Below are 26713 nucleotides of genomic sequence, written 5' to 3'. Positions count from 1 at the left end.
CTTATTGTAAATTGTCAATTGTTTTAAATGTATTTCATCTTGGACTATAGTGATATTAATACAAAATCATGATCAGAGTAATATGTGTCTCTAACTTCAATTTTTGTAATAATACTTTCAAATTTGTTCAAATATACATGATCTAAAATACTTCTGAAATCTGTAGTTGGATTTGTATTTAATTGTTTAAAGCCTAATCTTGACATGAAGGTCTTTATAGTTCTATCTTTTTCAGTATAATGGTCTTCATTGAAATATCCTATTATCATAATTGCAGAAGTCGGAGATGATAGATACTTTACCATGTTTTCGAGAAATGTGTTTAATTTCGAAAGGTCTGTTTTAGGTGATCTGTACATAAGATTGATATATAGATCTTTATCTTTTACATGTATACATACGTGTTCTACTCTTTCTAATATCCGGATTTTATTTTGAATTATTTCAATGGCAATATCTTCTTTTATAGCAAACATAACTCCCCCACCTATATCATATTCTCTGTCATTCCTGATTGTATTGTAATTGGTGTTCATTGTTTTTAAAAGTAATGTTATTATTTTTCTTTAAGTGTGTTTCAGTAAAAGCTATTAGATCCAACATTTCGAGTAGGGAATCTGAGTTTATATCTTGTAAATGTGTTAGATAACCTCTGATGTTCAGATATAGTATACGTATGACTATAGCTCTAAATAATGACGTAAGACATACGTATACATATACATATACTATATAGAGTATGTAGTTGTAAGTTGATTAGCGGTATACTGTGGTTACTTTGCACCAAAACGTGACAGCCGTCGTGCCATTTGATGCGTATGCAAGAAAAACAGCAAATCTGTGCCTGGTTTGCTGGGACCAGATTACACAAATGACCATATTTCTTACGTCATCATTGAGAGCTAGTCATTCATATACACACCACGTACTCTGGTCCCAGCAGATCAGGCACAATTTGCTATTTTGTTTTTACTGATTATGTATATAGTATACGTAAGACTCTAAATGATGACGTAAGACATATGGTAATTTGTGTAGTCTGGTCCCAGCAAACCAGGCACAGATTTGCTGTTTCTTTTTGCATACACATCGAATGGCGCGACGGCTGTTACGATGAAGAGACCGGGCGAAATTATTACTTGCGCGCTCTGCTTGCGCAAGTAACAAAAGTCGACTACCTATTTTCACTGACAAAAACAAATGGAAACTAAATGAAAACTATGCTACGATGACTAAAACTAAGACTAAATATACTGTAAATTCTGTCGACAAATAAAAACTAGACTAAAATGTTAGGAAGGGACTATAGTGGACAAGAGATCCACTATAAGTCATTTTACACTTGGTTGCATGCTGAAAATAGCCGATCTACAAGCTCACAACGCGTCAGCAAGTGTAAAAACAGTCATTACGACGGCATCAAGACCCGCCAAAATACATTTTAGTCGATTAAATCAACTGTAGATTTAGTCGACTAAAATCTTATGACATATCAGCTCTATTTATATTTAAACCGGTTGAAAATCACCACTAGAGTCTTAAAATAAATCTCTAATGGGGGTCCCTGACATATCTCTTCTAATGGGGGTCCCTGACATATGTCTTCTGATGGGGGTCCCTGGCATATATCTTCTAATGGGGGTCCCTGGCATATCTCTTCTAATGGGGGTCCCTGACATATCTCTTCTAATGGGGGTCCCTGGCATATCTCTTCTAATGGGGGTCCCTGGCATATCTCTTCTAATGGGGGTCCCTGACATATCTCTTCTAATGGGGGTCCCTGACATATCTCTTCTAATGGGGGTCCCTGACATATGTCTTCTGATGGGGGTCCCTGACATATCTCTTCTAATGGGGGTCCCTGACTGGCATATCTCTTCTAATGGGGGTCCCTGGCATATCTCTTCTGATGGGGGTCCCTGACATATCTCTTCTAATGGGGGTCCCTGACATATGTCTTCTAATGGGGGTCCCTGACATATGTCTTCTAATGGGGGTCCCTGGCATATCTCTTCTAATGGGGGTCCCTGACATATGTCTTCTAATGGGGGTCCCTGGCATATCTCTTCTAATGGGGATCCCTGACATATCTCTTCTAATGGGGGTCCCTGACATATGTCTTCTAATGGGGGTCCCTGGCATATCTCTTCTAATGGGGGTCCCTGGCATATCTCTTCTAATGGGGGTCCCTGACATATGTCTTCTAATGGGGGTCCCTGGCATATCTCTTCTAATGGGGGTCCCTGACATATCTCTTCTAATGGGGGTCCCTGACATATCTCTTCTAATGGGGGTCCCTGACTGGCATATCTCTTCTAATGGGGGTCCCTGACATATCTCTTCTAATGGGGGTCCCTGACATATCTCTTCTAATGGGGGTCCCTGACATATCTCTTCTAATGGGGGTCCCTGACTGGCATATCTCTTCTAATGGGGGTCCCTGACTGGCATATCTCTTCTAATGGGGGTCCCTGACTGGCATATCTCTTCTAATGGGGGTCCCTGACTGGCATATCTCTTCTGGCTCCCTCCACTGGCTCCCGGTCGCTGCCCGCACAGAATACAAAACCCTGATGCTGGCATTCAAAGCAACCAAAGGTATGGCTCCCCCATATCTTGCAAGTATGATCGAACCCTACAAACCCTCCCGCTCACTCAGATCAGCCAACGCAGGGAAGCTGGAAGTACCCTCACTAAAAACGCCGGGACAACGCTCCACACGTCCCAAACTCTTCTCCCTTCTGGCTCCAAAACTGTGGAATGCACTTCCCATTGCAGTCAGAACTGCAGCATCACTCCCAATCTTCCGCCGTAGTCTGAAAACCCACCTTTTCAGACTCCATCATGGCCCATAGCACTTACCCCACCCCCTTAGATAGCAATTCTAGTAGTCATAGCACGTCATAGTACATATGTGTAGCATAGTAGTATAGATGTATAGCTTATATGTATAGTTTCATTATAGATATTCCACTGTTACTTTCTTAGCTACGCATGTTTCATGATAAATTTCTTTATGTGATGTATTCCCATGCTTTTGTTCTTGCTTAATGTAAGTCGCTCTGGATTAAGAGCGTCTGCTAAATGCCTAAATTGTAAATTGTAAATTGTAATGGGGGTCCCTGACATATCTCTTCTAATGGGGGTCCCTGACATATCTCTTCTAATGGGGGTCCCTGACATATCTCTTCTAATGGGGGTCCCTGGGGCTAATCAGTGTGAATTTGGGGGTCCTTATGACGTGACAAAGTTTGGGAACCACAGACCACTGAGTAAAGGCCTTTCACTGATATGTACTTAATGTTCTGCTGCCCCCGTCTGGCCACAGGCAGGTACTACAGAGGTATAAGAAAAATGAAGAGTTGATCGATAAGTGGTACAATACATAGCCTAGTATACATAAATATAACTATTTATTTATTGACAAATTGCTTTTTATTAAGACCAAAAAAAAGAGGACAAAATTAAATATAAATGAAAACAAAGCAAAATGCAAAAAAAACCCTACAATAAACGAATTAATTAAATTGTAATTATAATGACATAGCCTACTATATTATTTAAATACCCTTAGTTTTTGCGTTTTTTAGCGGCAAAAACCTGGCCATTTTTTCCCTCCCACGATGATATTAAGTCCTCTCAAAACATAAAGGAAACATTTTTACGAAATGTAATTCAACTATTAAATGTAAATTAAATGTAATTAAACTAGCTCAGTGACCAGCTCTATTTATATATAAAATACACTGGAGTCAATGAGAGCTCAGCTCTATTTATATATAAAATACACTGGAGTCAATGAGAGCTCAGTGACCAGCTCTATATATAAAATACACTGGAGTCAATGAGAGCTCAGTGACCAGCTCTATTTATATATAAAATACACTGGAGTCAATGAGAGCTCAGTGACCAGCTATATATAAAATACACTGGAGTCAATGAGAGCTCAGTGACCAGCTCTATTTATATATAAAATACACTGAAGTCAATGAGAGCTCAGCTCTATTTATATATAAAATACACTGGAGTCAATGAGAGCTCTATGACCAGCTCTATGTATATATAAAATACACTGGAGTCAATGAGAGCTCTATGACCAGCTCTATTTATATATAAAATACACTGGAGTCAATGAGAGCTCTATGACCAGCTCTATGTATATAAAATACACTGGAGTCAATGAGAGCTCAGTGACCAGCTCTATGTATATATAAAATACACTGGAGTCAATGAGAGCTCAGTGACCAGCTCTATGTATATATAAAATACACTGGAGTCAATGAGAGCTCAGCTCTATTTATATTTAAAATACACTGGAGTCAATGAGAGCTCAGTGACCAGCTCATAAACAAACACTATTTATGAATGACTGAGACCTTTTTTTCAAAGTAATCGCTTCTGGAAAATAACAGAAGACATGTAACATTATTGTCTGCTGTGTTGCTTTTCGATGTGTACACTGTGTACTTTTATAGAGGTGTGGTATCTAAAGAGTATACAAAGCACCTTTCTGAACGTACCAAGTAGGCTATCGCAAGACGTCCCACCGTGTCGTCCTGTCTGGCAGAATTAAATAATGTTTATTATGAGCTGGTCTAGCCGGCTGGCTCCATTCACGGACATGTATTCAACTTTTCATTGAACTTCCTTCCAGTGTGAGTTTTGGGCGGCTCCATATAGTTATTATACAAGCGGCTCCCATGAAAGTGTAATGGCGCAGCCCTGCAGTCACGTGACCAATTTCCTTTCCTTCTCAAAGCTTCCTTGCTAAAAAACGTGGAAGAGACGCCCGCAACGAGCTGTTTTTGGCCGCGCATGCATGTGTGAGCTTGAGACAATCAGTTAGTGGTCACGTGGTGTCTTTTTGGACGGGCGTTCCCTCAGAATTCAACATCTGCTCTGCATTAGAAGCCTTCAGGAACCATTCAGGGATTCATTCAGGACAGAATTAGAAGCTGGTCTTGTTGACCCCAGAACAGATGGACCGTGCACAGTAGAACCGATCAGAACCGAGCCCATTTAGACCTGAGACCAGATTCTACAAAATGTCTTCTAAATCTTGACAGTTTTCTGAAAAACCTGTTTCTATATCAGTGGTTCTCAAACAACAAACAAAACATGTTTGTTGTTCCAATTTTTTGTTATGTTTTTATTTTATTTTTTAATTATCCAATGTTTTTTATTTCTTATTTTATATATTTTATTTTACTATGTTTTATTTTGAGTTAGTGTTTGTAAACAATTGTAAGTATTGCCTTTGTTAAATGTTAAATGTTTGTCTGTGTCGGACCCCAGGAAGACTAGCTTTTGTCAAGGCAAAAGCTAATGGAGATCCTTATAAACAATAAACAATGCTTCCTTCCGTCATGGCATGGAAACATAGACTGTAAAAAATATGGACAAAGCGTTCTCCGGGTCTAACATGAACGTAAAATGAAGCCTGTCAGTCCTTGTATTGTAAGTCGCCATCTTTCTAGATCCGTTTTGGCCCAGCTGGCCATTGGCTGGCCCAGACAACGAGGCGGGACTTCCCCCCTTCTTCTCCGTTGGTTTTTATTTTGACTCGAGTGGGAGGGGAATCCCGATCATAGACTGTAACGGTAGCCACGCCCCTCAGAACATACGCGGCTTTATGGTCATTCTTTTTTAAATAAATGGGTCCATCATTTTCCAAAAAGAATATTATGACATTAGAAATGAGACTTTAAACTAGTGACTGGAAGCAGAAAGTATTCAAGGTAATAGTCTAGGTGAAGTTGGGCCCAAATACATGGACTTCTATGGGGCTATGGGTTTTTCTGGGTCCAATGACAGTGCCACAACAGGCCATTATATGAACTTTCAGGAAATCCCGATTTCCTCAGTGGCTTCACTCAATATCTGTCTGACTGCCCCCCTTGGAAAGGAGAGGAAGGCATTTTGCATTTCTTCCACCATGTAGTAAAAACGCTGCATTCGTTGGTCTGGCGAGGACAGTCGTTTTACAGACGGGGTCAAAGGGCAGGGGCTGAAGCCCCCCTTTGATGTCTATTTGTGCATGTGCCTGCATGGTAGGTATAAGAGCATAAATAAACACTAAGAGGCAGAAGAAGTGGAAACTATTTATTTTCCAGCCTGTAGGAGGTCTGGCTGGCCAGACATGTGTCAGAGAACTGGAGCAAAGGGCGTCCAATAGTTTCAACATCTGGTGTTTTAGGGGCGAGGACAAACTAAATCATGGTCATATTTAATGTTATATACGTTCATTTATATCATCTCTATTAGCGGGTAATAATTATTTAGATTTTTTATATTTCCAGAGCTTTGCAAATAGCAGATCTGCTATTTGCCCTTTTTTTGTCCAAAAGTGCCCTCTTAACGGGACTTCAGCCCCTGCCCCTCCAACACTCTCTGAATGGCCCTGGGGTCCCCTGCATGGGGTAGCTGATCCTTGCATGTCTTCAATCTCTGCACGGCCCTGGGGGCCCCTGGGGCCCTGCATGTCTTCACCTCTAACACTCTCTGCACGCCCCTGGGGTCCCTGGGGGTCCCTGGGGCCCTGCATGTCTTCACCTCTAACACTCTCTGCACACCCCTGGGGTCCCTGGGGGTCCCTGGGGCCCTGCATGTCTTCACCTCTAACACTCTCTGCACGCCCCTGGGGTCCCTGGGGCCCTGCATGGGGTAGCTGATCCTTGCATGTCTTCAATCTCTGCATGGCCCTGGGGGTCCCTGGGGGTCCCGGGGGCCCTGCAAGGGGTAGCTGATCCCTGCATGTCTTCACCAACAATCGGACATTTTTCACCATGTCTATTGTTAAGATCTGTAAAGGTTTTCTTTTTCCTACGATAAGGTTTTCATTAAAAGAGGGTTAAAATACCACCATCAGCATGGTAAATCGTAAATGGAAAAATCGTAAATCGTAAATCATAAATCGTAAATGGAAATAAACAAGGAATAAACTTAAAGTCATTACTTGACAAAAGTAGAAATCAGGTACAAGGCAAGGAATAATGAATACACAAGGCAGAGCAAACTGATAAACCAACAATCACATGAGAGCATCAAGGGCTATATTATATATATATATATATATATATATATATATATATATATATATATATATATATATATATATGACCCCAGGGCCATTCAGAGAGTGTTGGAGGGGCAGGGGCTATATATATATATATCTAATTTAACATTTGTGGAGTTGGTCACCTGACCAAAAGCGGTTGACAGAAACTGGTCGACATGTTCTGTTGCCCCAACACGGGCAGAAACAAGGCCTTTTAACCAGGCTACTTGCACACACTACAACTCGCTTACAATTCGCAAACCTGGCAACACTGCCCTGTGTTCATGCTGTTGTCAGAGGCCCGCCCCCGGCTCACACGTCACTACTCTCACCGTCTCTCCGCTCGCAATCGGCAGCCATCTTGCTTTTTACTTCGATGCGCGAGTGGACATTTAATGCAAATACATTAATTATAGCTCCAGCAAGCAAACACAAACACCTCAACTCCATCTCATTGTGAATAAGAATTCCGAGGGGAAAAATAATTTTTGGAACGCCACTTTCACCCAGTATGAAGCTAAATGTGGAAGCCGTGTGTGTCACACCAAAACTGGTGACCCAGAGATTCCTGTACCGATTCTCGGGCATCTGGCCTGAGGCACTGCCTGCGAGTTGGCTCTGCGGGCGCTTTTTCCAACTCTCACTGATTTATCCAGCTCACACGTCAATCACAGTCACCAGCTCTCAGCCTGCACACACACGCACGTCTGTCTTGCGCACACGCGCACACACACACACACACACACACACACATGCAGGCTATTGCTTTTTATTTATATGGGCGAGTATTTAATGCAAATAAATTAATTATAGGTCCAGCAAGCAAATCATGATGGTCTGTAGGTCACAATTACATTCCGATTTTAGTTGTTGTGTTTTGTATGACATTTTGGCCAGTAGTTTTATATCTATCTCAGCTTTTGCCTGATAGCACACATGCTAACAGTGCTGACCACAACGTTAGCAGCATTTGATGACAGGTTGCCATAGCAACATACAGTGTGCGCAGACCTAACGTGAGCTTCTGGGACAGAAACTTGCGTTTTCATGACAGCAGCAGCTGCTGCAACCTCTGATAGCTACTGTGATAAAGATGCTAAAGCAACACAAAAACACATCCACACGCAAACCAAAACAAACCAGGGTTGCCACATATCGTGGATGTGAGAGTGAAACAAGCAACCAGGTCTATAAAAATGTTAATAGGCCAGTTCAAAGTAGGTAAATCAGAAATGGTCCGGAAATTAGTCTTAAAATAATCAATTATAGTGTTGACTGTCAAACTTTGTTGTCTAATGTTGTTTCAGAGCAGTGGAACTCAAACATTTCCATGTCAAGGACTACCAATAGATAAACAAGTCCAAAGTAGCTTATAATGATCAGACTTGGCAACACTGTCTCTAGGTTGAACGTTCTACTTTACAAGCTCACACATATGAAATATGTTTTTTTGAATCTTCAAACTGAGACATATTTTATGATAATACTGTTAGCAGTCATCATACTCCAAGAGCATACAAATGGAACCAAATGGACCCTGATTTTCCCAGAGAGCAAATGGTATCAAATGGGGGTCTGTGGCCTAATGCATTTCAAACTGGGGGTTCTTGGTATTATATTCTCTGCATATCTTATCAACTTGGGGTGAATATTTCACCACAATACTTTACTGAATATTTCACAAGAATATAACACAAGAGTCAAATGTACGGTCAAATGTAATCACAATATAAGCTACAGATGTAAATATTTATGACACAGTAAAATGTCGAAAATTAGTGCTATCCCCCCCCCACACACACACACACACACACACACACACACACACACACACGACAGGCAAGGCTGTTGTTTGCATCGTTAGCAGGCAGCAGCTACCTTGGCACTGCTCTCTGTGACTGTAGTTGTTTCACCATGTTTGCGTATTTATGAGAAATAAAAAACACTTTCTGTTATCTATTTATACAAGTGAAAAGTCGTACCCATGCTCATTCTTTGTGCTCTATCTCCGACCGAACCACACTTTCACCACACATCTCTATATGCACAATAAATTCGGCACGCTCCCCGCACTGACATAGGCTATTTTTTCGCCGTTCAAGTGTCTCATTTACTCTGGAAATATTACTTTTATGAAACACGCTGTTATTGCTCAACGTCAACAGCCTACGTCACAATCGTCATGTTGGCGTCTACCAAAATCGTCATGTTGGCGTCTACTACGCCAACTACGTTCACTTAATGGGGCCAGTCTTTCACAGTGACACACATGTTACATGAACCACGCGCCCGGGATGGTTTCTACCCCTCAATGTCGTATTTGCTGCGCCCTACGCTGTTGCCACAACACAAGGAATTTAACCACGCTACTTGCATACACTGCAACTCGCTTACAATTCGCAAACCTGGCAACACTGCCCTCTCTTACCAGCCCCGCCCCCACACTAGCTTGACAATGTCATCTCGCGCAGCACACAATCTGATCTCGCGCAGGACATTGATGAGAGACAGAAGGAACAGGAGAGATTATACGATCGCTATTTCGCTTATTCCATCTAAATCTCTTTATTTACAAAAAAAATGACTCGACGATTCCCTTAGTTACATCAACATTGTTCTTTGTCAATAATCGGATTGGGCCAAAATATCACCCTTACACCGATCACTTTGCCTATTTTCGCCACACAGCCAATTTACTTCCGCGAGCGGCCGGGCCATTCCGCCCATGCGAATGCATGGAGAAAAAAAAGAGACGAAAATCCAACTGTATCGGAGCAGTGCCACACACACACACACACTCAGTCACACACACACACACACACACACACACACACAGAGAGGAGTTGACAAGTGAGAGAACGAGACGGCTGTTGCGTTTCACCATGGCCAGTGCTGTTGTAGACAGCGACGACGATGATACACGGAAATAAGTGTGGAAAAGAAAACGACTGCCGTATCCCAAAGGCAACACGTCAAATATGGGCCAGCATCTTAGCAGACATCACAAAGAAATCGATCTGTCCAACGACGATGGTACAAAGACAACAACACAGCCAACTATATTCTTATAGAGAAAAGCTCTCAGCTAATTCGCCCCGTGCAAAACAATTAACGCACGGAGTTGCGGTCTGCATAGCTGCAGACATGCGACCACTATCAGTGGTGGCAAACGCTGGCTTTCAATATTTAATGAGAGTTGCAGAACAGCAGAACCACGTTACAAAATGCCATGCAGGTCACACATGTTTTCACTCCTAAAATGTATAAAACTAATAATACATGTGAAACGTTGCCCGTTAAAATCGTTTTGTGTAAAAGATCGTCAAATATATGGCCGTTAGTACTGTTAATTCAACATCCGGTGAGGGGAGGATACGGATTGTGTATGGAAATCAGCGCATACAGTGGGTGGGCTTTAGACCGGATGTAAGCCACATCCACTAAATGTACACTAAATAGAAATAGTATAAAATACTGCATAAAATGGTGTAGCCTACTGCAGCTATTTATAACCAGGTAGTGTATAAGTGAAATTACACACTTAAATTAGTATTTAATACTTGAACTAACAACAGATGGGTCTATATACTATTTGTCTTTTCTTCTTTTTTCTTTCATTTACTTACTTAGAGCTTAACAAGAATGTTACAAGTCATCTCATCTTAAAGAAACATTTAAAAAATGTTAGGGCATAAAACCCAAAGTTGTTAAACCTTTTCTTATTCTCATTCTGATTTGTTATTTATAGAAAAAAAATGTGACTTATTGGGAAACAAGTGTTTTTCTTTACAAACCAAGATATTGGCCTAAATTATAATGAATATAGCCCTCAATGCTGAAAAAGAAGGTTTTAAAAAAATAGATTGAAAAAATGTAATCAAACATCGAAGCAAATCGTGAGCTTCAAATCTAACATTGAATTGAATCGTGGACTAGGCGAATCGTGATAGCGAATCGAACATCGAATCGTGAGCTGCAAATCCAAAATTGAATTGAATCGTGGACTAGGCGAATCGTGACAGCCCTAATGTATACATACGCCTGCACGCACACACACGCACATGCACGCCTGTAAGGCCCCCCCCCCCCCACACACACACACCAACATGCGATTCATTAAATAACTATTTCCTTCTTCCCATAGTGCGTGGCGAAGTAACTCTGGGATTGAGTGGCCGCGTAGCGGCCACGAAATTCTAGTATATATATATATATATATATATATTGGTGACCTCTAGTGGTAGAGTAGTGACATCACATGTTATTTGTGAATCTGAAAAATAAACTAGTAGGCTATAATTCAAGATTCTTTATTATTTGTAGTATAAGGCACCATAACTGCATACATTAGACAGAATGTCCACACACAATGTGATGTTAGTTTAACTCTGAAAGTAGACATGGACATCAACATCAAGCTTTTACTGTGAAGTCTAGCTGTGTTCCATACTTAGACTGTAAACAATATAGGTTCCGTAGCTGCCAAGTGAATGCTCAAATAATTAATTCAGTCTCCCTACATAACCTGCGAGAGATTACATCTTAGATAGAAATGGTTGTATCATAGTTATAGTTTATATACACAAAGCTCATAGTAAATTCAGGGGTTTGTTTAGTGTATTCAGTATGCAGGATATAATTTCTCTTCAAATAACAGATTTTAGTAAGGGCATTTATTTGACCAATCTGGGAACTAAATCGTTACGAAGAAATGTCTTCACCAATGTGTTTCTAAAGGTGTCTAATAACATGTACTTAAAAGTTTGAAATTCAACTCCCGGGGGAAATGAAATTCAACTCCCGGGGGAAATTGAGTAATTAGCATAAATATGTGACCATACCATTAACATCCTATATAAGGCAAAAAAGTCCAAATCTCATCATTCTTTAAGTAGCATGTGACATATGAAACTATAGGGGGTTTTCATGATTCTGCATACATTCCAAGCATTAATTTTGCACAAAAACACTCCTTGGGCTAAATTAGGCCATATTCACCAAATGTGCTGACCTCATCACATTTGTGATGATGGCTATGTCCATTTTCCTCCCAAAGAGTGTTTTCTGTGCAAAACTAATGCTTGGAATGGATTCAGAATCATGAAAAACCCCTAGTTTGACATGTCACAATAATCACATGCCACTGCAACATGATGGAATTTGGGGAATGTTGGTATTGGTTTTCTATGGTGTGGTATACAAAAAATGTCCATAACTTTTTTTCCCCCCCCGAGATGTTTTCAGCAGAGCAGGCCTCTCATTCTGTGGACCTTAAAGGACCACTTCACCACTTTTCAACGCATCTTCATATAATAGGTCCTCACTAATAATCATGATGAAATGGCACGATTTTTTTCTACTCAGTCTGTGTATCATAGGAGGGCTTCTCATAGGAGGGCTGTGGGAAGTCTTCCAGTGACATCATCATTAGGCAGATTTTTTTTTAAACAAGATTTTTTTTACAAAAGTGTTTAGATTTTCGTGAGAACGATGGCTTCCATTTTCGCATTGTAACTTTTCAGGACTAGAAAGCCTGCAGTTTTTATTAGCTTGTATTCCCCACCGATGGTGTCACTGGAGGACGGTTTCTGAACTGCCCACAGTCCTCCTATGAGACACAGATCATCATCATGATTATTAGTGAGGACCTATTATATGAAGATAGGTTGAAAAGTGGTGAAGTGTTCCTTTAATGACCAAATTAATAGAAAAAAAACACAAATAAAAAGTATGGCATGACATCACAGGTCCTGTCCTATGATGATCTAAAATGGGTCTTGCACTTGTTGTTGCATACAATGTATGCAATATTATCTATTATTATGTACATTACAATACAATATACAAGTATGCTTACTTACAAGAATAAGATAGTCAGATTAGGCAGTCAGTCAACTGAAGCATCTTAATCTTATTTAGGTGTGGTCTGCTTGGTTCTTGACATTTCTCTCTCTGTAAAGCAGTTGTACTGACGTGTAAGTGTAACTTAACTTGTAGCTCTGAGAGTTTTCAGTGTTGTTGAAGATGTGCGGTCAGGAACCTTCCTCTTTGGGAGGAGTCAGAGTTTAGAATGGGAGGAACCGATCACACCACTAGCAGTGATTGGTGGGAAACTCATACACACTCAGCCCGCGCTCTCATCCGTCTCTATGATTGGTGGGGCGCACAGCCCCACACTATTCTTTACTAAGCTGAACATATAAAATATCTCGCACGCCTGTGTTTCATCACATTTCTTCGAGCTGTTATTACTCTACAACTAAACCTACAAAATGAGTGGTCGAGGAAAAACCGGAGGAAAGGTGAGGCAGAAGGCCAAGACCCGCTCATCCCGTGCCGGGCTCCAGTTCCCCGTGGGTCGTGTCCACAGGCTGCTGCGTAAAGGCAACTATGCCCAGAGAGTCGGTGCTGGCGCCCCGGTCTATCTGGCGGCTGTCCTCGAGTATCTGACCGCTGAGATCCTGGAGTTGGCTGGAAACGCTGCCCGCGACAACAAGAAGAGTCGTATCATCCCCCGTCACCTCCAGCTGGCCGTCCGCAACGACGAGGAGCTCAACAAACTGCTGGGTGGAGTTACCATCGCTCAGGGCGGTGTGCTGCCCAACATCCAGGCTGTTCTGCTGCCCAAGAAGACCGAGAAAGCCGCTAAGAAATAAACCTTCATTTCGACTGACCAAACCCCACAAAGGCTCTTTTAAGAGCCACCCACTGTCTCTATATGAGAGTCATTTCCAATATTCGGAATGCGCACTTTTATCCAGTCTGTCCACATGTCTGCAATCATAACAGCGGGTTATTGCTTAATTTCTTCAGTTTGAATGGAAAATTAGTTAAATTAAACCCACACTGCTTCGTGGTAGTTAATGCATTATTTTCCCATTTCCCTTCCCGCTCTATTCTACATGAGGTACTAAATGTTTAATGCTCCAAATGCTGTTTATGTAATGCTTGCATGATATCTAGTAATACTTTAATTTATAAGATTATATATGTTGCTGCCCAACATCCAGGCTGTTCTGCTGCCCAAGAAGACCGCCAAGAAATAAACCTGCTTTATTTCGACTGAACAAAGGGCCACCCACTGTTTCCATTTGAGAGTAATTTCCAATTTAACGTCCTAGTTACTTCCCCTAGTATTATATGTAAATACATATGAAATTACCCTACCGGTACACTGCTGCGAGTTGTCCATTTAAACAATATTATGAAGAAATTTGAATTATACAAATTGTTTTAGATCATGCTAGCAGCCGTTATGACACCGGTCCACAGAGACATTTAAATTAAGTCTATACATTATGCAATGATAAGATTCTTTAATGTTCATAATGTTGAACACCATTTACAGCAATCATTTAATAAATGCACAGTACTTAATTAAGAAGTTACATGCCTAGTCTTCGCATCGTTATTCAGCGTCAGATGACTGACCTGGAATAGCACAGTCTGTAAAGGCCATTTGCTTATAGTATTTGGATAAACCCTTTCTTGGACAAGATGGGTGGTCCTTAAAAGGACCGTTGTGTTTAGAGCAGACGGAACGGTTTACTTGGAGCTGGTGTACTTGGTCACAGCCTTTGTGCCTTCAGACACGGCGTGCTTGGCCAGCTCACCGGGGAGCAGCAGGCGGACGGCGGTCTGAATCTCCCTGGATGAGATGGTGCGGCGCTTGTTGTAGTTAGCCAGTTTGGAGGCTTCACCGGCGATGCGCTCGAAGATGTCGTTGACGAAGGAGTTCATGATGCCCATGGCCTTGGAAGAGACACCGGTGTCGGGGTGGACCTGCTTCAGGACCTTGTATATGTAGATGGCGTAGCTCTCCTTCCTTCCCTTTCTGCGCTTCTTGCCACCCTTCGTGGCGGTCTTGGACACGGCGCCCTTCTTGGAGCCCTTCTTGGGCGCTGGTTTCGCTACTTCAGGCATGTTTCTTTCTCAGTGGAACGAAGATAAGAAGTGATCTGTGAACGGAGTTGCACCAGTATTTATAGCACGCCTATGCAAATTAAGTGTGCGACTCCCATATATTATTGGCTGATCTGATCCTGCCACAAAGAGGGTGGTGTCTTGTCTTTGTTCCTGCATACTGTTTTCCCGCTCGTGCAACATGGTGAGGGGTTAATATACATTTAGAGTAAATTAAGAATGTACAGATATTTTGGGTATTAGCCCAGGCTATTATGTTTTTCCACATTGATAATCTGATGATCTATTCTAGATGTTCATTAAGAAGTGGTTATTTCACAAAAGAACACAAATCGAATCTAAAATGGAAGGGAAAGGGACAGCGGTCCTTTACAGGGCCGTTTGTTCAACCAATTGTTTATTGTTTATAAGGATCCCCATTAGCTTTTGCCATAGCTTTTGCCTTGACAAAAGCTAGTCTTCCTGGGGTCCGACACAGACAAACATTTAACATTTAACAAAGGCAATACTTACAATTGTTTACAAACACTAACTCAAAATATAACATAACATAAAATAAGAAGAACATAGCAAAAAATCACTTTCAACACATTTTACATTTGAATTATTATTTCCCCAGGGTTACTGCAGTGTGATTTACATAAGATGTTATTTTAACTTGATTTTAAAGATGAATGTTGTATTTGTATTGGTTATACACTTTGGTAGTGCATTGACCAAACAGGTCAGTGTCGTGCACAGATACTAATAGAGGGTATGCACGTGACATCATCAAACCCGAAAGTTATGCAGGAAGGCCTACTGAGTGACAAAGAACTACTTTCTGGCCTTGACAAACAGAAAAGTCCTTTCTGGTTGCATTAAACATCGTCAAACAATCGTTAAACAATGTTAAACTCACTTTGCCACTCGATTTGCCATTGACTTTATGCATGTGCATACCCTCTATAGCAGGTTCCCAAATTGTGCCATGTCAAGGACCCCCAAATTGACACTAATGAGCCCACGGACCCCATTTGAAAGATATATGCCTGGGACCTCCATAAGAGAAGATGGCAGCTCTAGCATAGCCGCAATTTGCAACTCTAGATTTTATATAGGTGTTGCAGTTTGGAAGCACTCGTTTTTATTAACGGGTCGCGCTGCTGCCTCCTGCATTATGTGCATTCGAAACAGGTTGAACGCAGGGCCATTCAGTGACATACGACGAGTGCTTCATCTCAATATCAGGTATGCCAAATCTATAATATAATGCACAACTGTCACAATTCAATATAGAAACACAATATAAAGCACACGTCAGTGAAATAATAATATATATATATATATAAAAATAATAATTTAGTTTAGAAGTGTCTGAAAAACTCTTTAAAGAAAAAGTGGGTGGCTCTTAAAAGAGCCTTTGGGTTGTTGGTAGATTAGATCAAGTCAGCATTATTAACCTCCGAAGCCGTACAGGGTGCGTCCCTGTCTCTTCAGAGCATAGACAACATCCATGGCGGTCACGGTCTTTCTCTTGGCGTGCTCGGTGTAGGTGACGGCGTCACGGATGACGTTCTCCAGGAACACCTTGAGGACACCGCGGGTCTCCTCGTAGATCAGACCGGAGATACGCTTCACTCCGCCACGGCGAGCCAGACGGCGGATAGCGGGCTTTGTGATTCCCTGGATGTTATCACGAAGCACCTTGCGATGGCGCTTGGCGCCTCCTTTTCCCAGACCTTTTCCTCCCTTACCTCTTCCAGACATCGTTGCTTTAGCAGTAGTTCAAGAAGTGAATGATTTGAGAGCTCAGAGCCTTGCCTTTTTATGTGTGTTCTGAGGACGTAAGGGAGGACAGGCACAGAGAGAGCAAACGTGGGCGTTGCCAATGTGCACTGCCCCTCCACACACACACTCCTCCCCCTTCACATCACCCATTTGTTTTTACAGTAATATTGCTATTGAACTCTATAATCATATAATTACAGTTATTTTTGGTCAATATTTTTGCCACTCCAATATTGCTTTCCTGTTTTTATTGGTTTTATTCCTTGGCATTATTATTATTGTTTTTCCCTCTCCCTAATAAAGTTGATTTTACATGTTGCTTCTTCTCGCCCCTCATCTGTAAAGTGTATTTGGGTACTCAACTCAGAAAAGCACTACATAAGTTTGAGATATTATTATAATATCACGGTATTATCATGCAAGAGACTGATACAATAATGTATTATGTAAACATTTGTAAAAACCCTTGGAAAGCATATAAATAACATTCCATGTTGACTTCATGACTTATCTTCCCATGCTGCAGTATCGATAATGTAGGCCTTTATGATTTGGAACTATTTTGGCAGGCTCTCAGTCAAATCTGGTCACGTCATTGTCCACTATTCAATGTTGATTTGTACCAAACTGATTCATGGTATAGCACAATTAGGTATGAGAAATATGCCGGATTAGAATTTATAGATTTCTATTTTTCTAATACACAGGCATAAACTGCATGGTGCTCACATGATCACAATTATAGTGAGGATAGGATACTCTTATACAACAATGTGGTTGGCTCTTAAAAGAGCCTTTTGTGGGTATAAATATGGAGCAGACAGTTTACTTCTTTTTCGGCGCTGCCTTCTTTGCTGCCTTGGGTTTGGCAACCTTCTTGGCTGGAGCCTTCTTGGCTGCTGCGGGCTTCTTGGCCACTTTTTTGGGGCTCTTGGCGGCCTTCTTCGGGCTTTTAGCTACTACTTTCTTGGGAGCAGGTTTCTTGGCTTTCTTGGGTGATTTCTTTGCGGCTACGGGCTTCTTTGCTACCGCCTTCTTGGGTGATTTATTAGCCGCTGCGGGTTTCTTGGCTGCAGCGGGCTTCTTTGCTTTGACTGCTTTCTTAGCTGCAGGCTTCTTTACCTTCACCGCTTCTGCCTTGTTAATCTTGAAGGAGCCAGACGCGCCGGTGCCTTTGAGCTGGACCAGGGTGCCTTTAGCGACCAGGCTCTTGACTGCGGTCTTTACGCGGACCTTGTTCTTCTCCACATCGTAACCGCCGGCAGCCAGAGCCTTCTTGACCGCAGCGAGAGACACACCGCTCCGCTCCTTGGAGGCGGACACGGCCTCGACGACCAGCTCAGCGACGCTGGGGCCGGTCTTCTTGGGTCGGGGAGCTGCTGCTGCCTTCTTCTTGGCTGCCTTGGCCGGAGCTGGTGCTGGTGCTGGAGCGACTTCTGCCATTATTTTCTCGGATAGAAGATCGCTGTTCCTTCTCGAAAGTAAACTCTCAGAGTGATGCTGAACGCTCTGAAGGGGCTGGACTTAAACACCACATGAGAACCATCTAGACTCAACATACAGAGCAGCTCTTCTGTAGTATCTTAATGTGACACTTTTGTGTTTTCTCCTCAATTAAAACATCATATAACTATCTACTGGGTATATTATTTAATGCAACAAAGAGCTGATCAGTTAACACACATGCTCCTTTTTTACATTAATACATCTGATATAAAAACAGCACTCTAGTTTTTAAGTTATATGATAAAAAACACCACCCTTCCACAGTCCGACACAAGTGTTTCCTATCATTTGTATTATAAAACAATTTAAACTATGATAAATTGACAATGATACTCAAACTCGTCTTAGCAGACATTCATGGCGACGCAATAACATAAACTATACTTTTGTTTTGTCTTCCGTTTTCCTATAAACAGAAGGTTTTCTGAGACAAGTAAACACACTCCAGTTGACAACAGCATGGTGGAGTTGATACCACATTCCAATGACAGAGGTTGTAACACTTGGTCAAATGTGTTTTCATCTTCAATCTACTGCAGGTACATTATATATTTGGTTATGGTTATGGCACACATAGGCTACACTTTCACATATTCCATGCATTACCGCTAACAATAATGTGATGATGTGAGCAGACGAATGGAATGTGACTTTGGAACATGATGTTGTATATTGGCATGAATTATTTTACTTAAACTGGTGTGTACAGTAGACTATACCTTTGTATTAATACAAAAGTATTTGTTGTAATGTCACATTTTATGGACAACATGTAGACTATAATGTATTTTATGGACACTACTTCATATGTATTCTTTTCAGAGCCACCCACACTTTCTTTCAATATTTATTCAGCTAAGTTTCATGATCAATGATTAACTACTTATAAGTAACCCGTTCTCAACAGTGAGTACATTATAGTAGTAATGGATGAATTCATGACAGAGGTGAGAGTGCATATTTAGGTGAGGCTTTGAGACGACAAGCTTGCATGTTTATGGAGCCTCACACAGCTGGACTCTAGTTAACATTATGAAATGAATGCAGTGATGTGCAGATCAAACTGTTTTCATTCTCCATTATTGCATGTGTCAGTTCAACATAAAAGGAGTAAATCTGAAAGGTTGTGATTCTCTGGGTCAGAATGTATTTTTTTCCCCCTAGCAATGCTGATTAATAGCACGAACATCACTTTAACCACTTCTTCAAATTAGAGAATAGCAAGCAAATCTACAAGATCACACAGACAAACATGAATGAACGAATGGCCAGTTTTATGGCATTGTCCCAATACAAACATGAAATGCCATTGACAACGAATGGGCAGTTTTGAGTGTTTGTGTTAACACGAACATTGAAGACGAGGACATAAATTGTGATTGGCCAGCCAGAATGAGATGATGTATGAGTGCGATGATGTATGAGTGCCCCTCACTTCACATGGGTGTTATTTTTTAAATTAACTCACACACTATGGCCAAATCAAGGGTCTGTATAATTTAGCTTAATCAGGTCCCTGGGTTCAGCAGAAGGTACTCATACAGGCCTGGAGATCACTCAGCTCATCATTATCTTAGTGATAAGACATTCAGTCAAACACCTTTCATTGTTGTCACCTTTCATCTCATTTAAATGTCACATTGATCACATTATAAGAAAAGCTAATTTATCAATCTAGAAACTGCTTTCAGGTGGTGTGGGCCCCACTATTAGACTATTTTCCTGCTGAAACTTCTCGGATCCTTCTAAAGCAGGTGTTCCCAAACTTTTTTGGACCAGGTACCCCTTTTGGGGTAGATATTTTTCCAGGTACCCCCTCATCCTCGCAACACGGATAACAATATATTTACAACCACAAGCAGTGTTTCCTGCAGGAAAAAGCTTTGGCATGGTGCTGGGCACAGGCCGCAATTTTGATTAATTAATTAATTTGATTCATTAATTAATAAGATTAATACATTAAGATTAATTTGTATTATTGCTCTTGTATTGCTATTGGAGACACTGGGGGGACACTGGGCAGGCACTGAGGAGGCACTGGGGAGGCACTGGGAAGGCACTCGGGGGGCACACTGGGGAGGCACTCAGGGGGACACTGGGGAGGCACTCAGGGGGACACTGTCTAAATGTATACGTCTAAATGTATACGTCTAAATGTATACGTTTAAATGTAGACGTCTAAATGTATACGTCTAAATGTAGACGGTTAAATGTAGACGTCTAAATGTGTACGTCTTCTCTTATGGGGGTCCCTGGCATATCTTTTCAAATGGGGGTCCACGGGCTAAGTAGTGTCAATTTGGGGGTCCTTGACATGAAAAAGTTTGGGAACCACTGCTTTAAACACTTTAGCACTTTATGAACATGAACAAAATAGATGGGTCCCCCCTGGAACTCCCTCAGGTACCCCTGGGGGTCCCCGGACCCCACTTTGGGAACCACTGTTCTAAAGGCCCAATGCCCCATTGATTGGACAGATCTAGGATAGGAAAAAGAAGAAAAAAACTGTATGTCTACATGTGAATGGGCTCGAGACATGATTATTGTGGCTATCTTGGTTTGTTTATCTTTTTTCTTGTTTTTCATTTTGTTTTGCTTCCTATGGTATGGATGATGGCGAAGATGCACTGGAGGAACCCCCCCTGTCCTAATGTTGTTGTTTTTTGTTGTTGTTTATAATTATGTTTTGTCTGCCTGTCAGTTTGGCAAAGTATGTCCTTTTAGATTTGTTTTTTAGGTTTGTAAAGTAAGTAACTGTACGTGAAAAAAATTAAAAACCAATAAAAAAATTAAAACAGAAACTGCTTCTCTGTCAGAAAAAGACTAGTTCTACAACTTATCTTACCCATATTTGATCATGCAATCCAATTCGAATAGTCTCAATATAGTTTACAACAACCTCTGCAGATTTATCCTAGGTTGTCCTTTTACAATTGTACTATGTATGATAAGCTTGAGTTGTCCTCTCTCACTATAAGAAGACAGCGTCATTGGACCCAGTTTAAATTTTAAATGTATACACTTCAAGTAGCCACAATATCTCAAACAGTTTCTAGTACCATCCACTACCAATTTGCAGTTGGTTCCAACAGTCTCCAATGCATTAGGCAAGCATTCATATTTAAAGCCCCCTCTGATTGGAACAATTTACCAACACATATTCGAACCATTTCATCCTTTAATATGTTCAAAAACGCAGTGTCTTCTTATATTACGACCTCTTACATGCCCATGACCATCTCACTCCATTTTATCTATTATCTATATATTCATTACTTAATATGACTTAATATTATTTACTTACTTCTCGTGTTGTCCCCCATGGGACATAAGGTTCCAATAGGATTGTTCATTGTAGGCAAAATGAATTTACAATCAATTAGATTAACTAAATGTTTCTCTTTATGAAGTTATCCAATGCTGAAAACCAAATTAAATGTATCTTAATGCTGACCTATAGTGACGGAACAACTTTCTTTTTGCTACTATGCTTGTCTAGTGCAATACCCTGTTTTGTGCCGGTTTTTTCCCCTTTTGTTAATTACCTTGTATTGACTGACATGACTGTGTGGACCCTCTAGAAAACGAGATATTGTATCTCAAATCAATAATTTAAATCATCACTTGTAATAAAGGCTAGGAATGAAAATGGCTTTCCAAGCACAGACGAGTAGAATAATAAATTAATGCATTAACTAATTATATTGAGAATATTGTCACCTATGCTAATGTATTGCCTAAATTACATTTCTGCCTCAAGACTGTAAGGGGAAATCTCTTTAAATAATACATTGGGTGGCTCTTAAAAGAGCCGTTTTGGTGTGACAGTGACAAATGAGTATATAGTTTAAGCACGTTCTCCGCGGATACGACGGGCCAGCTGGATGTCTTTGGGCATGATGGTTACCCTCTTGGCGTGGATGGCGCACAAGTTGGTGTCTTCAAACAGACCGACCAGATAAGCCTCGGCCGACTCCTGCAGAGCCATGACGGCAGAGCTCTGGAAGCGCAGGTCAGTCTTGAAGTCCTGGGCAATCTCCCTCACCAGGCGCTGGAAGGGCAGCTTGCGGATCAGCAGCTCGGTAGATTTCTGGTAACGACGGATCTCCCTCAGAGCCACTGTACCGGGACGGTAACGGTGAGGCTTCTTCACTCCACCGGTGGCCGGCGCGCTCTTACGAGCTGCCTTGGTGGCGAGCTGCTTCCTGGGCGCTTTGCCGCCGGTGGACTTACGAGCTGTCTGCTTAGTTCTTGCCATAGCTTCTTCTATCAAAGCTCTAAGTAGTAGAATAATTTTCACAGAGCAAACTGCTGCCTTTTATTAGCGCCTCGGAGACGCCGTCGTCCTCTGATTAGTCAATACTCAGGAACCTCCTTGTTTGGGGAGGTACCATGCATCACTGGCACCGATTGGAGGGGAACTCTTACAAACGTTGCTACTTTAATAGCTAATTATATGGAATAGTAGTTTCCACTGCATACGGAAAAAAATAAAATGCATTGCTCTATCTTGTATGACACGGCGCAAATAAACATTTCTACTTGTGACAAAATAAAAATAATGGGGACATATCTTGTTTTAATACATAATATAACCGCTCATAACAAACGCTCCAACTGATATCTCAAGGTTGTTTATTTCCCCAAGACAACGTGAAAACTGCAACACAAAACATAACAATATCCTTTTAAAAACAATGAAACATGAATGTCCTTGTCAGTCAATCATGATGTCCGTATTATGTAAACAAACACAATGAGGACACTCTTTTTAGACGTGGGAAGAGCTCTTTGCACAACTGAAACTCAGCTTGTTCATTGTTGTGACTGAGTTCAGCTCACAGATCAATGCTGCCTCACTCTAATCACAGGGCTCTGCTCCTGCATGCCATTCTAGGTCATAATGAACGGCAATAAAAGACCAGGGGCCTATTTCACGAATCTTGGATGAACTAATCCAGGATATAGGCCAAAGCGAGGCTTTTTAAATCCTGATCTTTACAGCCTGGTTTATTCCGTTCCACTAAAGCCAAGCGAGGCTCAGAATTGGCGGATTTGGCGAGCCGGGCTTATATAAAAGTAGAAATAATGGAGGCCTTGGGGCTGTGGATTTGGGACTTAAATTAAAAAATTTCGTTTTGTAAAAATGTAGCAGCTGGTTTTAAAAGGAGGGCTATGTGGATAGGGGAGGCACTGAGTTGGACCAAAAAGAAGGGCCGGGCAAGAAGCTCTTTTCCTTATTTTAAAATCATGTATGGGGATTTGGTATATAATTCTGCACATTTAAATATTGACTGGACTGAGATGAATAGTAAATGTATATATGATAAAATATGTGATGATTTATATGGTGGCATTTTCCCCTACAAATACCTCAACAATATTCAGAAGCAGATATGCATAAAAAATAATAGTAGTAAAAATATCTCTGAAAAAAAGAGAGACGTAATGTGGCTGGTCTCTGTGAGGAGACTAGCTGTAAGAGCTGTCGTAAAATGGAGCTGCTTTGTGAAAACCGTGAAATGCCCAATTTTAAACTGTGGTGCGGATGAAACAATTGAACACCTGTTAGTGGACTGCCAAAGGGCCAGCTTGGTATGGGGGAAAATGCCACAAATTGCTTTTAAAATTAAGATAAATTATAATGCTGTCATGTACGGAGTTTTCGAGGAAAGGATGTCTGCCCTAGAGCAAGATTTTTATTGGACTGTGGTTTGCACTGTAGTAAACAAACTGTGGGCAACCAGGTGTGCCATGGTGATTCACCAGGAGGCCATCTCGGGGGAGGTGGTCTTCAAACAGATACAAACGGAGCTAAGGAGACAAAGAACTCTTGACGCAAAAAGGAAGAAACTGACACCATGGCACCTATTGACATTGTAAAAAAAAACAAAAAAAAAAACAAAAAAAAAAAAACACACTTGTATTGAAATGCATTGATTGATTTATTTATTTATTGATGTAACTTATGTATATATGTAATTCTGCATGAATTGTACCTGAATAATTTCTCAATAAAGTATATATAAAAAGCGAGCCGGGCTCAGCAAGCCTCGCTTACAAGCGCGTGCACGCATTCCTTGAAAAGCCATGATCCCGATCATAGATTTCTTGAGCGAGACCAATCATGAGCGAGGCGAGCAAATCTGCAGGGAGAGCTGCGGCTTTCACCGTTGAGGAGCAAGAAAATCTTATGATAAAATGATATACTACGAGGAAGCCAAGGAAATAATTAAAAATAAGGGAAATACAAGCGCCATTAACAAGGCGAGGGAGAGAGCGTGGCAAAATATTGCCAACAGATTGAACGCGTAAATTGTAAAGCATATTATATATATAGGCCTATAGTCGAAGTCCATAAAAATATAATTCAGTGAACCTATAGCCCCGAGTTGTGGAGGGTGAGCTATAGTTCCAAACGAGCTTAAACTTTAAGGGCACTTTCTCGAAATAGCGCACTGAGCTCATTTGTGCAATGCAAACGCCAAACTAATAGGCGAGTGCGCTCCGGATTCGGTACGGTATGGAATTGTATTGTGCGCCATGAAATGTTACATTACATTAAGTCTAACTGTCTGCATGCACTGTAGTGTCACGATTGCATGGCATGGCAATACCGATTTTTCAGAATGTATTATTCCATCATAATTTGAGCCTATAAATGTCTCAAATTTGAAAGCACTATATTTCTGAAACATTTCAAAGATTCCTTTTACACATGTCCACCGTAGGATGAACCTAAATAGGTTTGAATGGGGTGTCTAGGTGTATATGTAGGACTATGGGTGAAACGTTATAATGGTAATATGTTGTAAAACAATGAGTAATGGTAATATTTAGTGGTTTTCACTTTTACAAAAAAAATTATAAATCATATTCATAATTCTTCTTAACCGTGCACTTGCACGACAGCAAACCTATTCATGGGGAACATTCACCAAAAGCAGCTGATCTACAAGCTCACAAGCTGTCATGATGTTGTGCAGCCTATATATTTTGGTTATTTGATTTTATATAGTGCTTAAATTAGTCCTTTAATGCAGACCGATACAAATAAGGCAACATAAACCCATAATAATTGAATAAATCTGGAAAACATCATTGGTTTGTGATCAGTTTGACTGCTTAATGAACAGTAAAGACATCAGGATTAGGTTAAACCTGGCTGTTAGCCTGGTCCGGAGCAGGCTAAGTCCAAAGCATAAGTTCCCATGGTAACTTATGTAGCATCCCTTTCATGAAACCGAATCAAGCCTCAACATATCCAGGTTAACCGGTTAAGTTAATCTGGCAAGATCAACCAGCTTTCATGAAACCGGTTAAGCACTGATCCAGGATATATTAAGCCAGGATATGTGTTAAAGCCCGGCTTAATCTCTAATCCAAGTTTCGTGAAATAGGCCCCAGGCACCACACACAGCATACAAATACAATATGTACCCAAATAAACATACATATAATGTTCACATATTATCCATTTTCAGAAAGGTAAGCAATAAAATAGAATATTATATATATTACTAGAATTTCGCCCGGCTTCGCCGGGCTCATCCCAGTGTCGTTGCAATAACAGAAAGTGTTTTTTATTTCTCATAAATACGCAAACATGGTGAAACAACTACAGTCACAGAGAGCAGTGGCAAGGTAGCTGCTGCCTGCTAACGATGCAAACAACAGCCTTGCCTGTCGTGTGTGTGTGTGTGTGGGGGGGGGGGGGATAGCACTAATTTTCGACATTTTACTGTGTCATAAATATGTACATCTGTAGCCTATATTGTGATTACATTTGACCGTACATTTGACTCTTGTGTTATATTCTTGTGAAATATTCAGTAAAGTATTGTGGTGAAATATTCACCCCAAGTTGATAAGATATGCAGAGAATATAATAGCAAGAAGCCCCAGTTTGAAATGCATTAGGCCACAGACCCCCATTTGATACCATTTGCTCTCTGGGAAAATCAGGGTCCATTTGGTTCCATTTGTATGCTCTTGGAGTATGATGACTGTGCTAACAGTATTATCATCAAATATGTCTCAGTTTGAAGATTCAAAAAAACATATTTCATATGTGTGAGCTTGTAAAGTCGAACGTTCAACCTAGAGACAGTGTTGCCAAGTCTGATCATTATAAGCTACTTTGGACTTGTTTATCTATTGGTAGTCCTTGACATGGAAATGTTTGAGTTCCACTGCTCTGAAACAACATTAGACAACAAAGTGTGACAGTCAACACTATAATTGATTATTTTAAGACTAATTTCCGGACCATTTCTGATTTACCTACTTTGAACTGGCCTATTAACATTTTTATAGACCTGGTTGCTTGTTTCACTCTCACATCCACGATATGTGGCAACCCTGGTCCCTGGTTTGTTTTGCGTGTGGATGTTGTTTTGTGTTGCTTTAGCATCTTTAGCACAGTATCTATCACAGGGTGCAGCAGCTGCTGCTGTC

At 40.9% G+C, this 26713-nt stretch overlaps 5 protein-coding genes across 5 annotated transcripts; 1 reads left to right on the top strand and 4 right to left on the bottom strand.

The window, feature by feature from the left end:
- Positions 1-13329: 13329 nt before the first annotated feature.
- Positions 13330-13713, top strand: LOC308324996 (histone H2A-like; the record flags this gene model as incomplete). Its single annotated transcript, XM_080777369.1, has 1 exon — positions 13330-13713. The coding sequence occupies one exon, from the start codon at positions 13330-13332 to the stop codon at positions 13711-13713; it is 384 nt and encodes a 127-aa protein (XP_080633495.1).
- Positions 13714-14353: 640 nt separating this feature from the next.
- Positions 14354-14983, bottom strand: LOC308325073 (histone H2B 1/2-like). The gene has a single exon (XM_080777478.1). It carries the CDS (start codon positions 14978-14980, stop codon positions 14603-14605), a length of 378 nt encoding a protein of 125 aa, XP_080633604.1. The 5' UTR covers positions 14981-14983; the 3' UTR covers positions 14354-14602.
- Positions 14984-16397: 1414 nt separating this feature from the next.
- Positions 16398-16737, bottom strand: LOC308325454 (histone H4). The gene has a single exon (XM_080777945.1). It carries the CDS (start codon positions 16727-16729, stop codon positions 16418-16420), a length of 312 nt encoding a protein of 103 aa, XP_080634071.1. The 5' UTR covers positions 16730-16737; the 3' UTR covers positions 16398-16417.
- An 838-nt stretch (positions 16738-17575) lies between these two features.
- Positions 17576-18208, bottom strand: LOC308325945 (histone H1-like; the record flags this gene model as incomplete). The annotated part of the gene is made up of 1 exon (XM_080778727.1): positions 17576-18208. The coding sequence occupies exon 1, from the start codon at positions 18191-18193 to the stop codon at positions 17576-17578; it is 618 nt and encodes a 205-aa protein (XP_080634853.1). The 5' UTR covers positions 18194-18208.
- A 3895-nt stretch (positions 18209-22103) lies between these two features.
- On the bottom strand, positions 22104-22514 carry LOC308325939 (histone H3.2; the record flags this gene model as incomplete). Its single annotated transcript, XM_080778721.1, has 1 exon — positions 22104-22514. The coding sequence occupies one exon, from the start codon at positions 22512-22514 to the stop codon at positions 22104-22106; it is 411 nt and encodes a 136-aa protein (XP_080634847.1).
- Positions 22515-26713: the final 4199 nt, after the last annotated feature.

Source organism: Protomyctophum bolini, assembly GCF_963924005.1.
Source record: "Protomyctophum bolini genome assembly, chromosome: 12".
NCBI lineage: Eukaryota > Metazoa > Chordata > Actinopteri > Myctophiformes > Myctophidae > Protomyctophum > Protomyctophum bolini.
This window is presented reverse-complemented; position numbering and strand designations above follow the sequence as displayed.